Source organism: Hyperoodon ampullatus (assembly GCF_949752795.1).
Source record: "Hyperoodon ampullatus genome assembly, chromosome: 2".
Lineage (NCBI taxonomy): Eukaryota > Metazoa > Chordata > Mammalia > Artiodactyla > Ziphiidae > Hyperoodon > Hyperoodon ampullatus.
This window is the reverse complement of record NC_136915.1, coordinates 21921666-21937476: the sequence shown is the minus strand read 5'-3', so window position 1 is coordinate 21937476 and position 15811 is coordinate 21921666. Positions and strand designations below refer to the sequence as shown.

Genomic DNA, 15811 nt, shown 5'->3' with positions numbered 1-15811 from the left:
TTCCCACAGCTGGCCCCTAAACCCAGAAAAATTGTAAGCACCAGCTCAAGGGAACCAAAGCTACATGGGCAATCCACAAGGAGCTGCAGGGGCAGACCCACAGGCCCCGGAGAACCTTTTAATCCATTGCCCAAGCATCCCCATGAGACCTTTCTAATAATTCAGATGTTTTACATAAAAAAATCCAGGTTCCCAACTTGTGAAAAGAATAGATCCGAGAACTCCCAGAGGCGCTGATCGATTGAAACCTTGCTTTCTAGTTTGTCACAGACCCCACCACGTCTGTATAATACCCATGTTACCTACCTGACCAGCCTTCTGACACATACCCCTCCCCTGCCAAGGTTTCTCACTTAGGCATTTCTCATTAGAGAACGTCTCATCTAGTCAGAAACCACCTCTTGGCCAAAAGTGTACGGCGTGTTGTAAGGGTCACTAGCTGCTAAGACTCAAATCTGAAAAAAAATGAAACTAGGTCAGAGCTGGGCCTGAGTTAGAGCAGTCAAGATCAGTGCATATTTATGGAATAGGGCTATTCTAATCCCAGCAGGAAATGAGCACTGTAAAGCTAGAGAAGACAAAGAAGTTGAGAACCCCCTACTTTCTCCAAGCTTGCACTCCCTGTCAGGAAGGCCAACCACACAGACCATGTTCCATCATGATCATCAGCTTGGATCCTAGAACTTGAGTAAGGAGAATAGGAAAAAGGGCAGGGGAAAGGAACACAGAAAAGACGGCAGAATTCTAGATCTGAGAAGTATAACGGGGAGGGGTACTGCCTTAGGCCTCACCTCATTTGGCTGCTCCTCAGAAATACAGCAACCAGAAAGCGAGGACGTAATGTGCTCAAGTAGGGAAGGTAAAGTTGGCACTGTGCTGAACACAGCGTAGACCAAGGTCTAGGGGGCTGGATGGCCTCCTTGGTTTGATATTTAAAGCCCTCAATTTATATTTGCCAGTGGTCTTCCCTACCATGACCTACGGGTCTAGATAAAATCCAAAGATCTGGGGGGAGGGGGTGGAACAAACAAATCTGAGAGTGGGGAATGGATAGAATCCTACACCAGGAAAGACAGCCCTGAAGGCCTTCAAAACCAAAAAACAACAACAAAACACAACTCTGTACATAGGGAAAGACATAGTCAAGTCCTAAAAGCAAAAGACAAGGAGGGAAAAAAACGAATATTCTTGATGACAGTTCCTCTGTCATCAGTGAATTTATCTGGAACTTGGTTTCTCTCCTACCCTCCCTCAAATATCAGGAAATTACCTTCACTCACCTCAGTAAACAACAGTCAGTATTTCTCCCACAACAAAGCCGGCCTTAAGGGACAGATTTGCTCTCAGTCTGAACCTTCAACCTCTAGTTCCCACCTTCAACAAGGCATGGCTTCTTGGCTCCCTTGGGAAAGGCCAATGGGAAGCAAGCTAACAGCTTGGAGATGAGCTCCGCCTCACAGCAATGAGATTATGTCACAATACCAGCCAATTCCATGCTGACACCAGGTGGGGAGGAGAACTAGGTTCTGGCCACAGAAGTAGATGGAGCAAGAGATCAAGCACTGGCCCCCAAAGGGACAGCACTAGATCACATACCAGTTTCATCACAACTTTCAGGTAGAACACCAAATATCTTAGAAATATGAGAAAAAGACAACAGAGCTGATTCCATGCTTGATTTATCAGGTATGTTAACATAGTTCACACCTATGGGCCCTCCTCTCTGGACCAAGATTCTCACTCTGGTGCAGGGGGGCCCTAGTGGTTTCTGTAAATATAGCATTTCTAGGAGGACTTCGTTCAAAAAGCCCAAGCTACCCCTCACCCACCTTCCCCGGACAGACAAGAAACAGTTTCGCAATCCCAGATCTAGGGGCTAGCTTTTGGATTTTGTTTGGTCTTCTTGGAGAAGGACAATGGCAGAACCAGGGTACTTCACCAAGGTAGTCTCCCAGACAGCTCTGCAGGTTATAAAAGCACCAACAAGAGAGAAGGAGAAGGGGAGATAGATGGAGGAAAGCTACTGTCACCTAGGCAACTGAGTTCATCCATATGTTGACTCAGGAATTTCAAGAAATTCTAGTTTTATTTTATTTATTTATTTTTTTTGCAGTACGCGGGCCTCTCACCGTTGTGGCCTCTCCCGTTGCGGAGCACAGGCTCCGGACGCGCAGGCCCAGCGACGATGGCTCACGGGCCCAGCCACACCGTGGCATGTGGGATCTTCCCGGACCGGGGCACGAACCCACGTCCCCTGCATCGGCAGGCGGATTCTCAACCACTGCGCCACCAGGGAAGCCCGAAATTCTAGTTTTTGAGGTTTCTTCCTTCCAGAGTAAATGCTTCCTACATCTTCCTATGGAGGAGACCCAAATCCAGAAGCTACAGTATCACTACCTTTGCCTAGAAGTCTCAACCCCACATCTCTCCATACCTCCTCCTTCCCTTTCCCTAAAGAGAAGAGAATATGGAAGACAAAGTCTGTTTTCTCTTTTTTTCTTTAATTATTTATTTATTTATTTTTTGGCTGCGTTGGGTCTTCATTGCTGTGTGCGGGCTTTCTCTAGTTGCGGCGAGCGGGGGCTACTCTTTGTTGCGGTGTGCAGGCTTCTCATTGCGGTGGCTTCTCTTTGTTGCAGAGCACAGGCTCTAGGTACGTGGGCTGCGGTAGCTGTGGCACGCGGGCTCAGTAGTTGTGGCTCACGGGCTCTAGAGCACAGGGTCAGTAGTTGTGGCGCACGGGCTTAGTTGCTCCGCGGCATGTGGGATCTTCCCAGACCAGGGCTCGCACCCGTGCCCCTGCATTGGCAGGCAGATTCTTAACCACTGTGCCACGAGGGAAGTCCCCAAAGTCTGTTTTCTGAATATGGCACTCTTCCTTTCCTTAAAGGAGCTTTTTACTCACCCTTTATAGGAGTTTGTCCTAATTGTAAAAGCAATGGGCTTTCACTATTAGGGAAGCCCACGTTCTCATTTACTGAATGACCTTGGGCCAGTCCTTTAACCTTTTTGGGTCTTGGATTCCTCATATATGTAAAGAGTGGGGTGAGAAGGGATGGTGGTGTTTGTGTTAAGTGTGGTGAATATTCTGTGGAGTAGCTCATGCTAACTTCATTCTACTCTTTTCCTAATTGCAGAGGTTAAAAAGCTAAAAACTACATTTCCCAGAATCCCTGCAGATAGGTTTTGGCTATAATTCAGGTTCTGCTCATTAGAATCAGACTCAAGATTAGATCAAAGTATGGCAGTGATCATACTTCTGTCTCCTTCACTTGTTTCTACAGGAGCATTTTGGTTTCATCTTCCAGTTAACTGGGTGTTGGTTCTGGTAGCAGCAGCTGCTGCTTCTTGATTCCAGCTTACTGATCCCTAGATAGCAGATTTAGAGCACTCAATCTGATAGTGACTCAAAAGCAGGAGTTCCCTTGGTGGGTCAAATCTAGGTCTAGATCCCGATTCCTGGAGGACGAGCCTAGAGCATGCTCCCTCAATCCTCCTAACAATTTTTAAGTCCAATTTCCTATATTAAATACTTCTCTATTAAACATACCTAGGGTTTAGCATGGCCTAGGTTCAGTGTAGAAACCACTCTATCTGACACAGTACTGTCAGACGATCCCAAGAGAGTAGTTGTGAAGGAGAAAGAAGAGAATTATTCACAAAGCATATTCCCTGAGTCAGAGTCTTCTGGGGAAAAATGGGCAAGATGGGGAGGCCTAGAACTTTAAAATACATTTGCCCAAGACAACCTCCTTCACTTCTTCCCCTTTTACAACCTTCCTGTACTTTCTCCCTCCCACTCTAAGCTCTGAGGGGTGTTGAACTGCTCACATAAGTTGGAAGGTTGAGTCAGCACATGCTTTCCTTTCCATCCCTATATTCTCTGTAAGCTTTTACTCTGCGGAGGATAGCATTACCTGCCCAAGCCCAAAGAAGTATTCTCTGGGCTTGGGCTAGAAAGGGTACCAACTGTCTTCCTCAGCAGCAGGAAATATGTTTTACATACTCCAGGTGGTAAAGAACCAGGGCACAACAGTGCTGACAGCCCTGCACTGCTAATGACTGAAGATACATCTGGCCTACAAGATCCCAGTTTATCTTCTTATACCAATTTCTGGTTGAAGTAACAAACCACCAGCTTCCTGTAGCAGGATTGGGGACAAACTGAAAAACACGGTCAAATCCAAGTGATATGCTTGGTGGGGATGGGGCACTTCCCACCAGTCCTCAGTAACGCTGAGCCCAGGAGCCACTACACTAGACGTAAGGCTCAGTTAGTTTTCCGAATGAAGTTGTTCCGAAGAAAACAAAAGGTTCCAGCAAGAGGAATCTGTGTGAGACACACAGGCAGGAAGCAGAGCTGAGCCACCAGCAACTAGAATAGAAACAGGAAACGGGCCCAGGAACAAGCATACAGTAATCTGCTGCAAGCAGCACAGGCTCCAGCAGGCGCCAGGCAGTATCAGGGCCAAAGCAGCGTGACTAAGATGGAGAAGCAGATTGGCTAGTCCTGCCAGAGAACCGGTGTTCTAGAGAAGGGATAGCTACTCGCACAGGGTACATGCTGCTCTGAGCAGTCTGGGCAGATATGTGAGAGGGGGTGGGGATTTACTTTCTGAGACTTTCTAAGAGCACCTGGATTACAATTCAAGGGGAGCAAGCATAGATACACAGTCAGATATAAAGAAAACAGGTCACCAACCTCAGAATGGCCCAGCTTCTCTGGGTACCAAAATTGCTAGTGACATTTCTGTTATCCCTTTAAAAATAAGCCATCAAAAACCTAGGCAAAAACCGTTGGTCCTGCCTCCTTTTACCACGAAATGTGATGAAAGGAAACACTAACAGTGTGAAATTAAAATCCTTCAAACATTCCAGTTTTTTAAGCCTTTAGAGAATTTCTGTCACCGCCCCCACCCCGCCCCTCACCAATAAACCTAGACAACAAAAAGCTGGTCCCCAAGATCAGGTAGGTAGCAAGAACCTAGGGGCTAGTCAACAAAGGTTTACTAAGTATTTGCCTAACACAGGTATTAGACACAGGCCTGAGTACTCAAGCAGAAGTACCAGCATAATGCTACGTCAACATGAAGAAAATGGGAAGAAGTCCCAGAGAAGGTATTTCACAGCTAGGTTCTGAAGCCAAAGTAGAAGTTTGCTGGGCATTAAAAAAAAAAAAAAAGGTGTGTGGGGGGGGCGGGTGGTGGGAAGCAGAGATCACACACACACCTTAAGCAAAAGGACAATGGCAGGAAGGACCACAGCTTGTGAGGAGCTTAAGGCACACGCGAGTGGCCAGAGATGAGGTTGCAGAGGTATGCTGGGAGCTGTAGATGGCCCCATAATGGCGTCTGGACTGTAGGCACAGGGAGTCAGGGCCCCCAGAGCACCCACAAAACAACTGGTTTACTAGACACGGTAAAATTTATTGTATTCCAAAGTCTCTGGCATGATATTTTATTTGAAAATATTACTCTCAGCTTTCAGGGTCTAACTCCTCCTTGCTTCAGAACCATAAGACACATGAATCACCTGGAGATCTTGTTAACAGTGTTGGATTCAATAAAGTTAGTGTGGGGCCCAAGAATCTGCATTTCTTGCAAGCTCCCAGGTGATAACTGTGCTGCTAGATAATGGACCACATTTTCCCCAGTACCAAGGACCTAACTGATTAAAGTTTTAGCATTAATCAGGACACTGCTTTAAAAAAAAAGGTACAAGGACTTCCCTGGTGGCGCAGTGGTTAAGAATCTACCTGCCAATGCAGGGGACACGGGTTCTATCCCTATTCCGGGAAGATCCCACATGCCGTGGAGCAACTAAGCCCACGAACCACAACTACTGAGCCTGCGCTCTAGAGCCCGTGAACCACAACTACTGAGCCTGTGTGCCTCAACTACTTGAAGCCCACGTTCCTAGAGCCCGTGCTCCGCAACAAGAGAAGCCACCGCAATGAGAAGCCCACACACCACAACGAAGAGTAGCCCCCGCTGGCCGCAGCTAGAGAAAGCCCGTGCATAGCAACGAAGACCCAACGCAGGCAAAAAAATAAATAGATAAATATTTAAAAAAATAGATTAAAAAAAAATTTTTAAAGGCACAGAACAGGCTCCCATACAACACAAGGAAATCAAAGAACCACTTTTGTCAACTTTTCACTGTTTGCGGTGATTCCCTAGTTGGTCAGTTCCTCCAGCAGGCCTGACCTATAGATTTGGCCATCTTCCCTCTCCCACTCCTCCCTGTGCCTTCAGTTCCCAACTCATCTATGCCTCCATCACAGGCAGGTCTGGGCAAAAAAGGGAAATGGAAATACATTTATACTCTTCTTTTAGGACAAATCTAGTAAATGTTAAATGACAAAGGGTTCAGGCTTTTGGCTAAACATTAAGAGAGAATCAGATTGTCCATGAATTTCCTCTGCTGGGTGAGATGCTAAAGGAAATATTTCATCTAAAATATCAGAGAAAACTGGATTCAAATCCCAATTCCGAGCCTTAGTTTCTTCTTATGTAAAATAGAAGTGATTACTCAACTTAATATATTTCAATTCCTGCCTTTCCAGGAAGATTCGTTTTGGCTGTAGATCCTTTCCTGGCTTCACTCCTGCCCTCTAAGATTCAGATTCTACAAGAGTTCCCTCCCATTTCCTCTTTCCAGATCACTATAACCCAAGCTCTCAAGATTTGAGTAGTAAAGCATGAGTGCTAATAGCTACTTTGTTATTAAGTAGAAATCTAAAGAAGGGCTTGGAAACCCAAGCGATACAATGTCTTTAGATAATTTAACAGACATTAAAAATCCTACTGCTGGGCTTCCCTGGTGGTGCAGTCATTGAGAGTCTGCCTGCCGATGCAGGGGACACGGGTTTGTGCTCCGGTCCGGGAAGATCCCACATGCGGCTAGGCCCGTGAGCCATGGCCACTGAGCCTGCGCGTCCGGAGCCTGTGCTCTGCAACGGGAGAGGCCACAACAGTGAGAGGCCCGCGTATCGGGGTGGGGGGAAAAATCCTACTCCTGTTCACCTCTCTCCTGGCATCAACAACTTCCACTCCTATCTAACCAGAGCAAACAAATATGGTTGAGATCTTGAATGGCAGTCTCCGAGACATTTTCAGTCAAGGATATATAGTGTCCCTTTTAAGCTAACCCAGTGTCCCTGATTCCCTTCTCTCACAACTCCTGAAAGATGTGCCTGTTTATACCTTCCTTATGTTCTGCCAGCAACTTCACCGTTCTGTATCTCTCTGCTTTGTACACATGTGGGTCTTGAGATGAAGCTAAGGAATTCAGGCCGATTCAGCTGCCTCCTCCCCTTCCGTGCCTTTCAAGGGGGCTCATTACCCTTACACCTTTCCCTTGCTCATTTCCTTCCCTCCAGCCCTCAGAAATTAGGTCTTCTCCCTACCTCCGAAGGATCCCAATAACCTGCTTCATGACAAATCTAACTTTATATTCCCTGAAAATACTTTAGATGCACACCATCTTTGTCCCTTCCTTGGCTTCCAGAAATATGGAAATATGACACAATCCTGGTCCCCCTCCAATCTCTCCAGCTACGTGTTGGGTGCTTCTACTCAGTGACCGCAGGCATTGTCCAGGGCTCCATCTGGCTCCTCTCTCCATGCTGCATGGTCTGGGAGGTTTAACTATTCCATGGTTTAACTTCATTCCATGGTTTAACTATTAACCACTATGCAGACACTCTCAAGTTCTATCCAGACTCAGCTCTTACCCAAGTTTCAGTCTCCTATCTCCAACTAGTAACTAAGCATTTGTTTTTCAATATCTCACTATATGGAACTTAACTTCTCCTCAAAAATGAGTTTTCCTATTAACCTTTCTATTTCCGTCAATGAGATCCCCCCACCCCCGCCCCAACCCAGTATACAACATTGTTAAATTTTCCAGCCAGTAGAATGCACTTATTCTCAGTTCTATAGATTCTTTCCTGTGCATCTCACAACTAAGACTAGATGGTTACGTAAATGAGACAGAGGGGTAGAATTCCACTGAACACCAGAACTATTTCAACGGTTTAACTTATCCCCTTGCTTGCAGACTATCCCCTTTTCAAACTATACTACACACCAATGGATCATTTTTGTAAAACATTAATTTCATCATGTTATTGCCCTAATTACATATCTGCAGGCCTATGAGATCAGATCCAAATGGCTCACTTATCCCACCAGAGCTCCAGCCCCTGTGATCTAGCTTTCCATCCTGTTTGTTACTCCCCACCCCGGCAAGCCTGATCCTGACCAGCCCTCCTAAGTGTCATCCACACTGCATCCCACCCCCCACCTAGCCTCTGCTCAGGCTGTACTTTCCTTTCCAACCACCCCAATACATCCATACCTACTGCATTCTAACTAAACTTCTGCCATGATGTCTTCCCTCTACTATTTAGACATAAATGGATCACTGAGTTCACCAAGCCCTGATAGCATTCACTGTAACATTCAGGCACACATTCTTCCATCTATTTTACTAATTAAACAGAGGAGGATCCTTGAGGGTTGCAACCATGTCATATTCAGAATCACCAACTTAAGAGTTTAGGTTACCTCAGAAGTCATCAAAGTTCAACCCTTGTCTAATGCGTATTCTGCCTCCTATATGACCACCACAGCAAACAGGGTGCCAGGTTTTACAGGTAAGACAGGGAACTTACCTACTTTTCTTTTCCTTTTTAAAATATCCTCAATCCTCCAGATCACAAAGGAACTTGTATGTCACACTTAGGCTTAAACCTACAGGCAGCAAGCACCCAGAGGTTTTAGAATAATAGTGTAACTTGCCAAGTTTGATTTTTTAAGATGATCACTCTGGTGATTATGTTGAGGACAGACTTGGAAGGAAAAGAAACAGGTCAGGACTCTGTAGCAAAACACCTGGTGAGAGATAATGGGGGCCTGAAAGAAAGGCAATGAGGAAGGACAAGGGATTTAAAAGCCATTTCTGAGGTAGACTAGGATTTGGTGAACAACTTATACAAGGGATCTAGCAATCAGTGCCACAGAGCTGAGAGCTCCCAGGCTGTGCTCGCAACGCAAGGGCTGCCCTAACCTCGGAATAAACTGCAGGGGGCACAGCTGCAGGCAGTCTGTCTCTCCCAAGGTCTCCCCTCCTTCATTTTCAACCCACAGTCTTCCCTCCAGATCATCAAGAGTCAAACGACAGTGTAAGTCACCACTATTATTCAAGTTGCCGCTGTGGCTTCCTAGTCTAGTCATTTTTTTCTTCCCTTTTCAAAGGACTACCAAAGCTCATTGTTATTCAAGTATGGTCTTTAGATCTACAGCACCACCTGAGAGCTTCTTAGAAATGCAAATTCTTGGGTCCTACCCCACAACTACTGAATCAGAATCTCTCTGGGTAGAGGTCAGTAATCTTGTTCTAATTGATCTCCAGAAGATTCCTAATGCATGCTGAAGTTTGAGAAGCAGTGATATAGCTAACCTCTACCAGATCAAGGCTTTTAATCCTATATCCATTTTGCACCACTGAATGGAAACTCTATCCCAGGTACACTTTCAAGACTAACATGTAAATTTACAAATGCGCTGCAGTAAGAAAAATTTGGGAAGCAGTCATTACTCCAAGGAAACCACATACACTTGAATGAATCACTTAAATAGAAGCTTTTCAAGATGCAACTCCAAGTCATTCTCAAAAATGACTATAATCAAAAGTCAGAAACCAATTTACAGATGACTCCCTTACAGATTTTGACCCAAAATAAAGAAAACTGAAGACTTAATGAAACACCTAGAGATTTGCTCACCCACCCCTTACAAGAACCTTCTTTCTTTCTTTCTTTCTTTTTTTTGGCTGCACCGTGTGGCATGCAGGATCTTATTCCCCCGACCAGGGATTGAACCGTGCCCCCTGCAATGGAAGCACAGAGTCTTGACCACTGGACCGCCAGCAGGGAAGTCCCAAGAACCTTCTTAACATAAGGTGAAGTGGTAGCTATAAGATAATGACAAACCCCAACCCCACTTCTTCCTAAGGCCACTGTCAGGAAGCACAAATAAATTAATCTATCCTCTAAAATGAAATCTGGGCATTCCCATAACAGTCTGTGATAACCGCCTTGCACTAGCAGTGAAAACAACAATCTGGTAATATGGTCACGCTGTCCCCTGTCAGCCATACACTTTTTGGATGATCAGTGAATCTGCTCAGGTTTATTTGTTCAATGAGTTGGAACCTACTATATGCCAGGCACTATGATGGCATTGAGCAAGACAAAGCAAGTCTACCCTCACTAAGCTTGGAATAAGTAATTGAAATTACCCTTGAGATAAGCACTGACAAGAAGCATGGGCACTAAGATGGTCTATTACAGTAAAGGAACCTGACATAGTTTGGACTAGTGGATCTCTACAGGGGCTGTAAATCAGAATCACCCAGGACAGCTTCTAAGCATACCAAAGCCCAAGCCTCACCCCATATCAAACAAATCAGAACTCTGTGAACCCTGGCCATTGGTTTTAAAAATCATTTGCTTCCCAGGTAATTCTAACATGCAGCCAAGGTAGAGAACCACTGGTTTTGGGTATAATGCAATACGTGTTATAGGCACAGAGGTCAATAATACAATGCCTACCCTCCAGGAGCTTTCTGTCTAGTGGAAAAGACCCAACAACATAGAAGTATCAGCAAAATACTCTAGCAAGATGGAGCAAAAAACCCTCAGATACAGGATAGTGCTTCTCTGGGCACAAGGCTAGGGAAGTGATCCCATTGGGCTATATAAGGTGCTTTTACCTGTGTCAGCAAGGTTTGGTTTCTAAAGATGGGTACTCAGGCAACTAATTATTTTTTATACCTTTTTGTATACCTTAAATATTGCAAGCTTTTAAAAAAAATAATAAAAACTACCTTTAGGGACTTCACTGGTGGCACAGTGGTTAAGACTCTGTGGTCCCAATGCAGGGGGTCCAGATTCGATCCCTGGTCAGGGAACTAGATCTCACATGCATGCTGCAACTAAGAGTTCACATGCCACAACGAAGGAGGCTGCCTGCCGCAACTAAGACCCAGCACAACCTAATTAATTAATTAATTGATTGATTTAAAAAACTGTCTTTAGTCAGTGAAGGCATCATAGAAGTTATTTAAGCTGAGTTTTGAAGCTTGATTAGGAAGGAGTTTTCTGAGGAAATGATCTTGAAGATGTAGTCTGAAATATGAATGGGAAAAGTTAGGAGGAAAAGTGTATTAGGCAAAGGGAAGACTGTGTGCAAGGGGCTGGAAGCAGAAAAGGCATGGGGCCTTACAGAAACCGAGAGAGGGCAGAGAGCAAAAAAGGATGAAGCAGAGGTTCTCAAAGTGCAATCCTTGGTCTAGCAGCATCAAGAATTTGTTAGAAATGCAAATTATGAGACCTCACTCCAGACCTACTAAATCAGAAAGGGAGGGTGGGGAGGGGGGTGGAGAATAGCCTTCGTAATAATAAGGATTTTGGATTTTATTCTAAGATTAATGAAAAATAATTGAGAGGTTTTAATAGAGGGATAACATAATCAGGATAATAGTAGCTAAATGGTTTGGCATTAATAGCTGAGCAAAAACTCCTCAAAATCTAATTTTTATAATAATCAGGATCAGAAACCATACTGAGCCTTTAAGTCAAGGGTCACAATTGTAATGCCTTTAGGGCTAAGCCGGAAAGGCGAATGATTGAAAAGAGGGATGTGGAACACTGATGGGGCTGCCCTCCAGTCAGCACAGCATCTGCTCTGGAGCCAAACAAACACGTGCTGAGTGGAGGGATTCACGGGCGAACTTCAGGTTCCCTTAACACTCCTGCTTAAGAAAGGAGTGGGCCCCTTGCAGGGAATCCAGCCTTCTCCCTTCTTCAGATGTGACTATTTCCCCAGCCTGGCTAGGCAAATCTGGCATCAAACCAAAATTTCGAAGAGTAAACCACCTTTTGTTTCTTTGTCCAAGTAGCAGAGGGATAAAAAGCAATTCAACAAACAAGATGCCAATAACCCATCCTGCTCACCTCTCACATGGAGCTTCTACTACAAAGCAAATGACCCATTTGTATGAATCTACAGTAGAAGCCTGAACTTGGGAATGCTCCTTGTGATAGGCTAACCCAGGAACAACCCTCTCCTGGGCCCAAGAGGCTACCAGTGTCTTCACTTCAGAAGGTCAAATCAAGCTCTTGGATTCAACAGTATAAGGCTCTCAACCCTTAAACGACACACTACATGTTTGTATGCTAGGTTTCTCAGGACTAAAAACTATCAAATACAGTCCAATCAAAAGGTCACTAGAAACAAGCAGAAACTTTTTGATGAGGAGCAACTTACAGCACTGGTAGAAATCCACCAATTTGGATTCTTGCCACAATAGTACCTCACCCAGATTTAGCCACAGACCATAGATGATGAGGGAGTGGTTACACAGTTCTGACTGAATCAGGTTAAAAAGCACATTCCAGTGAAGTTCAGGATGCAGAAAAGGATTGCAACAGACATTAATGAGAAGGGAACAAAGAGTGATTGCCTTATTCAGACATTTCCTCCCCCAGTTTCTCAGCTGAGAAAGCCAACAGTCTCAGAAGTCCCATCTGACAATAGCTATTCATCCTGACCTGGGAAGCCTGAATTACAGGTGCTGAGGGACTCCACAGACCTTGCCCTGCTAAGGTTATGGCTCAGAGATCTTCAGGGGAAGCCATGGAGGCTTCATGATGAAGTGAGCTCCTGCCTCCCACCTATTCCTTAAAGATCCCAAAACCATTTTCTCCAAAGTCAGAATAAATGAAGAGACAAGCTTCAAATCCAAGTAGAATCAAAATTTCAAAAGAATCTTATTTGCACCTGTGGCTGAATTTCCATTTCCTAAACTGAAGCCAGATTTGTAATGAAGGGTTTGCTACCTGCAGTCTTACTAGATTTCAGAACACCCCATTTTACTCCTGTGCCCAGCCTAAGTGACTTGCCTACGTGTAGTGGCAGAGCTAAGACCAAAGGTAAATGTTCCCAGAACCAGCCTACTATTTAATAGTTGGTGTTAACTGCCTTTGAGTATCAAGTATAGTCCCTCTAAGATGATGATGATAACAGCTGACATTTATGGAGCGCCTACAAGCACCAGTACTCTCTTTATATTAACTTATTTAATATTAACCTCTCCATGAAGTGGGTACTTAAGAGTTTCATTTTACAGATGCAAAAACTAAGGCATGGAGAGGTTAAGTGACTTGCTCAAGGATCCAGAGTTAGCGGCAGAGTCAAAATGCAGACCCAGGAACTCTGAGTGTAGAGCCCAAGCTCTTAATCAGCAGACCACACTGTCTTTCTCAGGATACTGTCAGTCCATTCTATAAACACTAATCAAGCATCTGGGCACCAAAAACTCTACTAGACAAAAGCACCTATTCACACAAAACAACAACTAGAAAATCTGCTTTTACTCCGCCATGCTCAATGTGGCAATCCATGCTGAATGCACCCCAGATCCTACCTCCTAGCTTACCGCTCAGACAAACACCTAAAAATTAAGCCCTCAAAAGTAAGATGAACAAACAAAAAAACTTTAAAACAGTGTTTAGATCTCTAAACAGAGATCACACACATATTCCTCCCTGGGCAGGCAACCAAAACAGACATTCTATAAGGTCAGTCCATAAATTCCTATTCAGAATTTTGAGTCTGAATTCAAGGAATAGCCCATCATTCATTCAGCTCAATACCACCAAAACATCCAATCAGAAACTGGTTTTCTTTGTTTTTCTCTCTGCCCCCATCATCTTTTAGAGGATGGCAGAAATACTCACAGGCAAGCTTGAAGGTCTTGACTGAAGACTCAGGTTCATATCTTCTTGCCCTCCCTTACTGGAGGTCATTGAGGGGGCTGAGGATGCCTGAGACCCAAATGAATCTTGAGATAACTCCTAAAACAAGAAAAACAAAAGCTGTGAGAGCTTGGTATTGATAAACCAGGCAAGCTTGCTTCATGATGAAAGGCCTATGAGACTCTCTTCAACAGGGGAAGCTAGGTGTGAGAGACTGCCCATCACACACAATATTATCCAAAGGCAGAAAAAAACAAGTTGTGGCTCTTAAGAATGTCAACAGTGGGGCTTCCCTGGTGGCGCAGTGGTTCAGAGTCCGCCTGCCCATGCAGAGGACACGGGTTCGTACCCCGGTCTGGGAGGATCCCACATACCGTGGGGCAGCTGGGCCCGTGAGCCATGGCCACTGAGCCTGCGCGTCCGGAGCCTGTGCTCCGCAACGGGAGAGGCCACAACAGTGAGAGGCCCACATACAGAAGAAAAAAGAAAAAAAAAAAAAGAATGTCAACAGTGGACCTAAGACTCTCTGATGGCACTCTTGACCATTTATCACCACCCACAGAAAGCTGTTACTTGGGGATAAATGCTAAAGTCTAGCTAACTACAAGTTATATCTATCAAGGAGTGAGACCACCTGATTCAAAAACACCAACAAAAAACTCATGCTAGGACCTCTACATTAAAATGAGTACTGCTTCCTTTAAAGATATTTATTCCAACAATGCCACCAATGCACAAAATCTTTAATGGACCTGTCATCACTCAGTCATTCTCCTCTTTTTGCTCCTTAAAGAATAAAGCCCAAATTGTTATTTTTAGACTTTATCACCTACCTTGTTCATAGACATGGCTACAGATGAATTTTAGCTATTTCCCAAAATCAAATCCACTCTCAAAAAAATAAGAGATTTACTAACACTGAGACTATTCTAAAGAATGTGATGTCAGCTCTGACAGCAACTTCAAATGAAGGGCTCCAAAATATTTTGAGCAATAGCAGAATGGAATGGCAGTTGGATGAATGTACAGTACAGCCTCCCAAAGCGACTGTTTTAAAAAAGACCAAACTAACTTGGATGCTCAAGTTCTGAATTCTGAGTTAAAAAAAAAAAAAGAAAAAAAAATCAGTCCCATTATCTTTATTTCTTTTCTGCCTATGCAACTTTCCATTGCCCTATTTCATGAGTATGGAGAGCTACAGGTTTTTATGCAGTTATATCTTTATTAGTTTCAATTAGAGAACCAATTTTGTATGGCAAAGTTCTCATGACACCAGCCCCCAAAGTCTGCGGTCACACGTAGGGAAGGGCATGAGGAAGGGGCCTCTTACCTGTGGTGGAGGGAAGCGCTGCTGAGAATAGGCAGTTTGCTGTGACTGCTGAGACTGGGGCTGAGGGTACGCAGCCTGCTGGGAAAGCGTCGAGGATGCTGGCTGCTGAGGTGGCGGCTGCTGGTAAGGAGACTGTGCCTGCGGCTGTGAGTAGGGGGGCTGGCTCTGGGGGTGCTGCTGGGTGGTGGACTGCTGGGTGGGGTACGGGGTTGGGGACTGCTGATGGGGAGGCTGGGATGGCTGCTGGGAATACGGAGGCTGAGAGGACTGGAGCTGCGGTGGCTGAGACTGAGGCTGCTGCTGATATGAAGGCTGGGCGTGAGCGGTCTGGGATGGCGGCTGCTGGGAGTAGGGCTGCTGCTGCTGCTGGGGGTGAGGGCTTTGCTGGTTGTAATATGGAGCCTGGCCCTGCTGACCATACCCGCTGGGGCCTGGCTGTCCATAAGGTGGAATCTGTAAAAGGAAAGGATACTTTTAGCACTGACCCTTCTGGATGAAGAAAGGTGATTATGTCAGAAGCCATGCCCTGAAGATGGGTATACAAAGCCGGCAAGCCAAGCCTCACATTTAGAAGGCCCAGGGTTTTCCTACCAACCCTGTTAAACTGAGCCAGGAAGGACAGCCAGGCTGGGTTCCTAGTTGGTTTGTTCTTAAGT

The 15811-nt window shown here is 45.1% G+C and overlaps 1 protein-coding gene across 3 annotated transcripts in view; it reads right to left on the bottom strand.

Moving 5' to 3' along the window:
* Positions 1-15811, bottom strand: part of ARID1A (AT-rich interaction domain 1A) — a gene marked incomplete at its 5' end in the record, with an annotated part of 70177 nt that overhangs the window by 27119 nt on the left and 27247 nt on the right. For all 3 annotated transcript variants that reach the window (XM_079698125.1, XM_079698127.1, XM_079698126.1), the window contains 2 exons: positions 13808-13924; positions 15156-15608. In XM_079698125.1, the coding sequence (XP_079554251.1) occupies positions 13808-13924; positions 15156-15608 (570 nt within the window). The remainder of the gene's footprint in view (positions 1-13807; positions 13925-15155; positions 15609-15811) is intronic.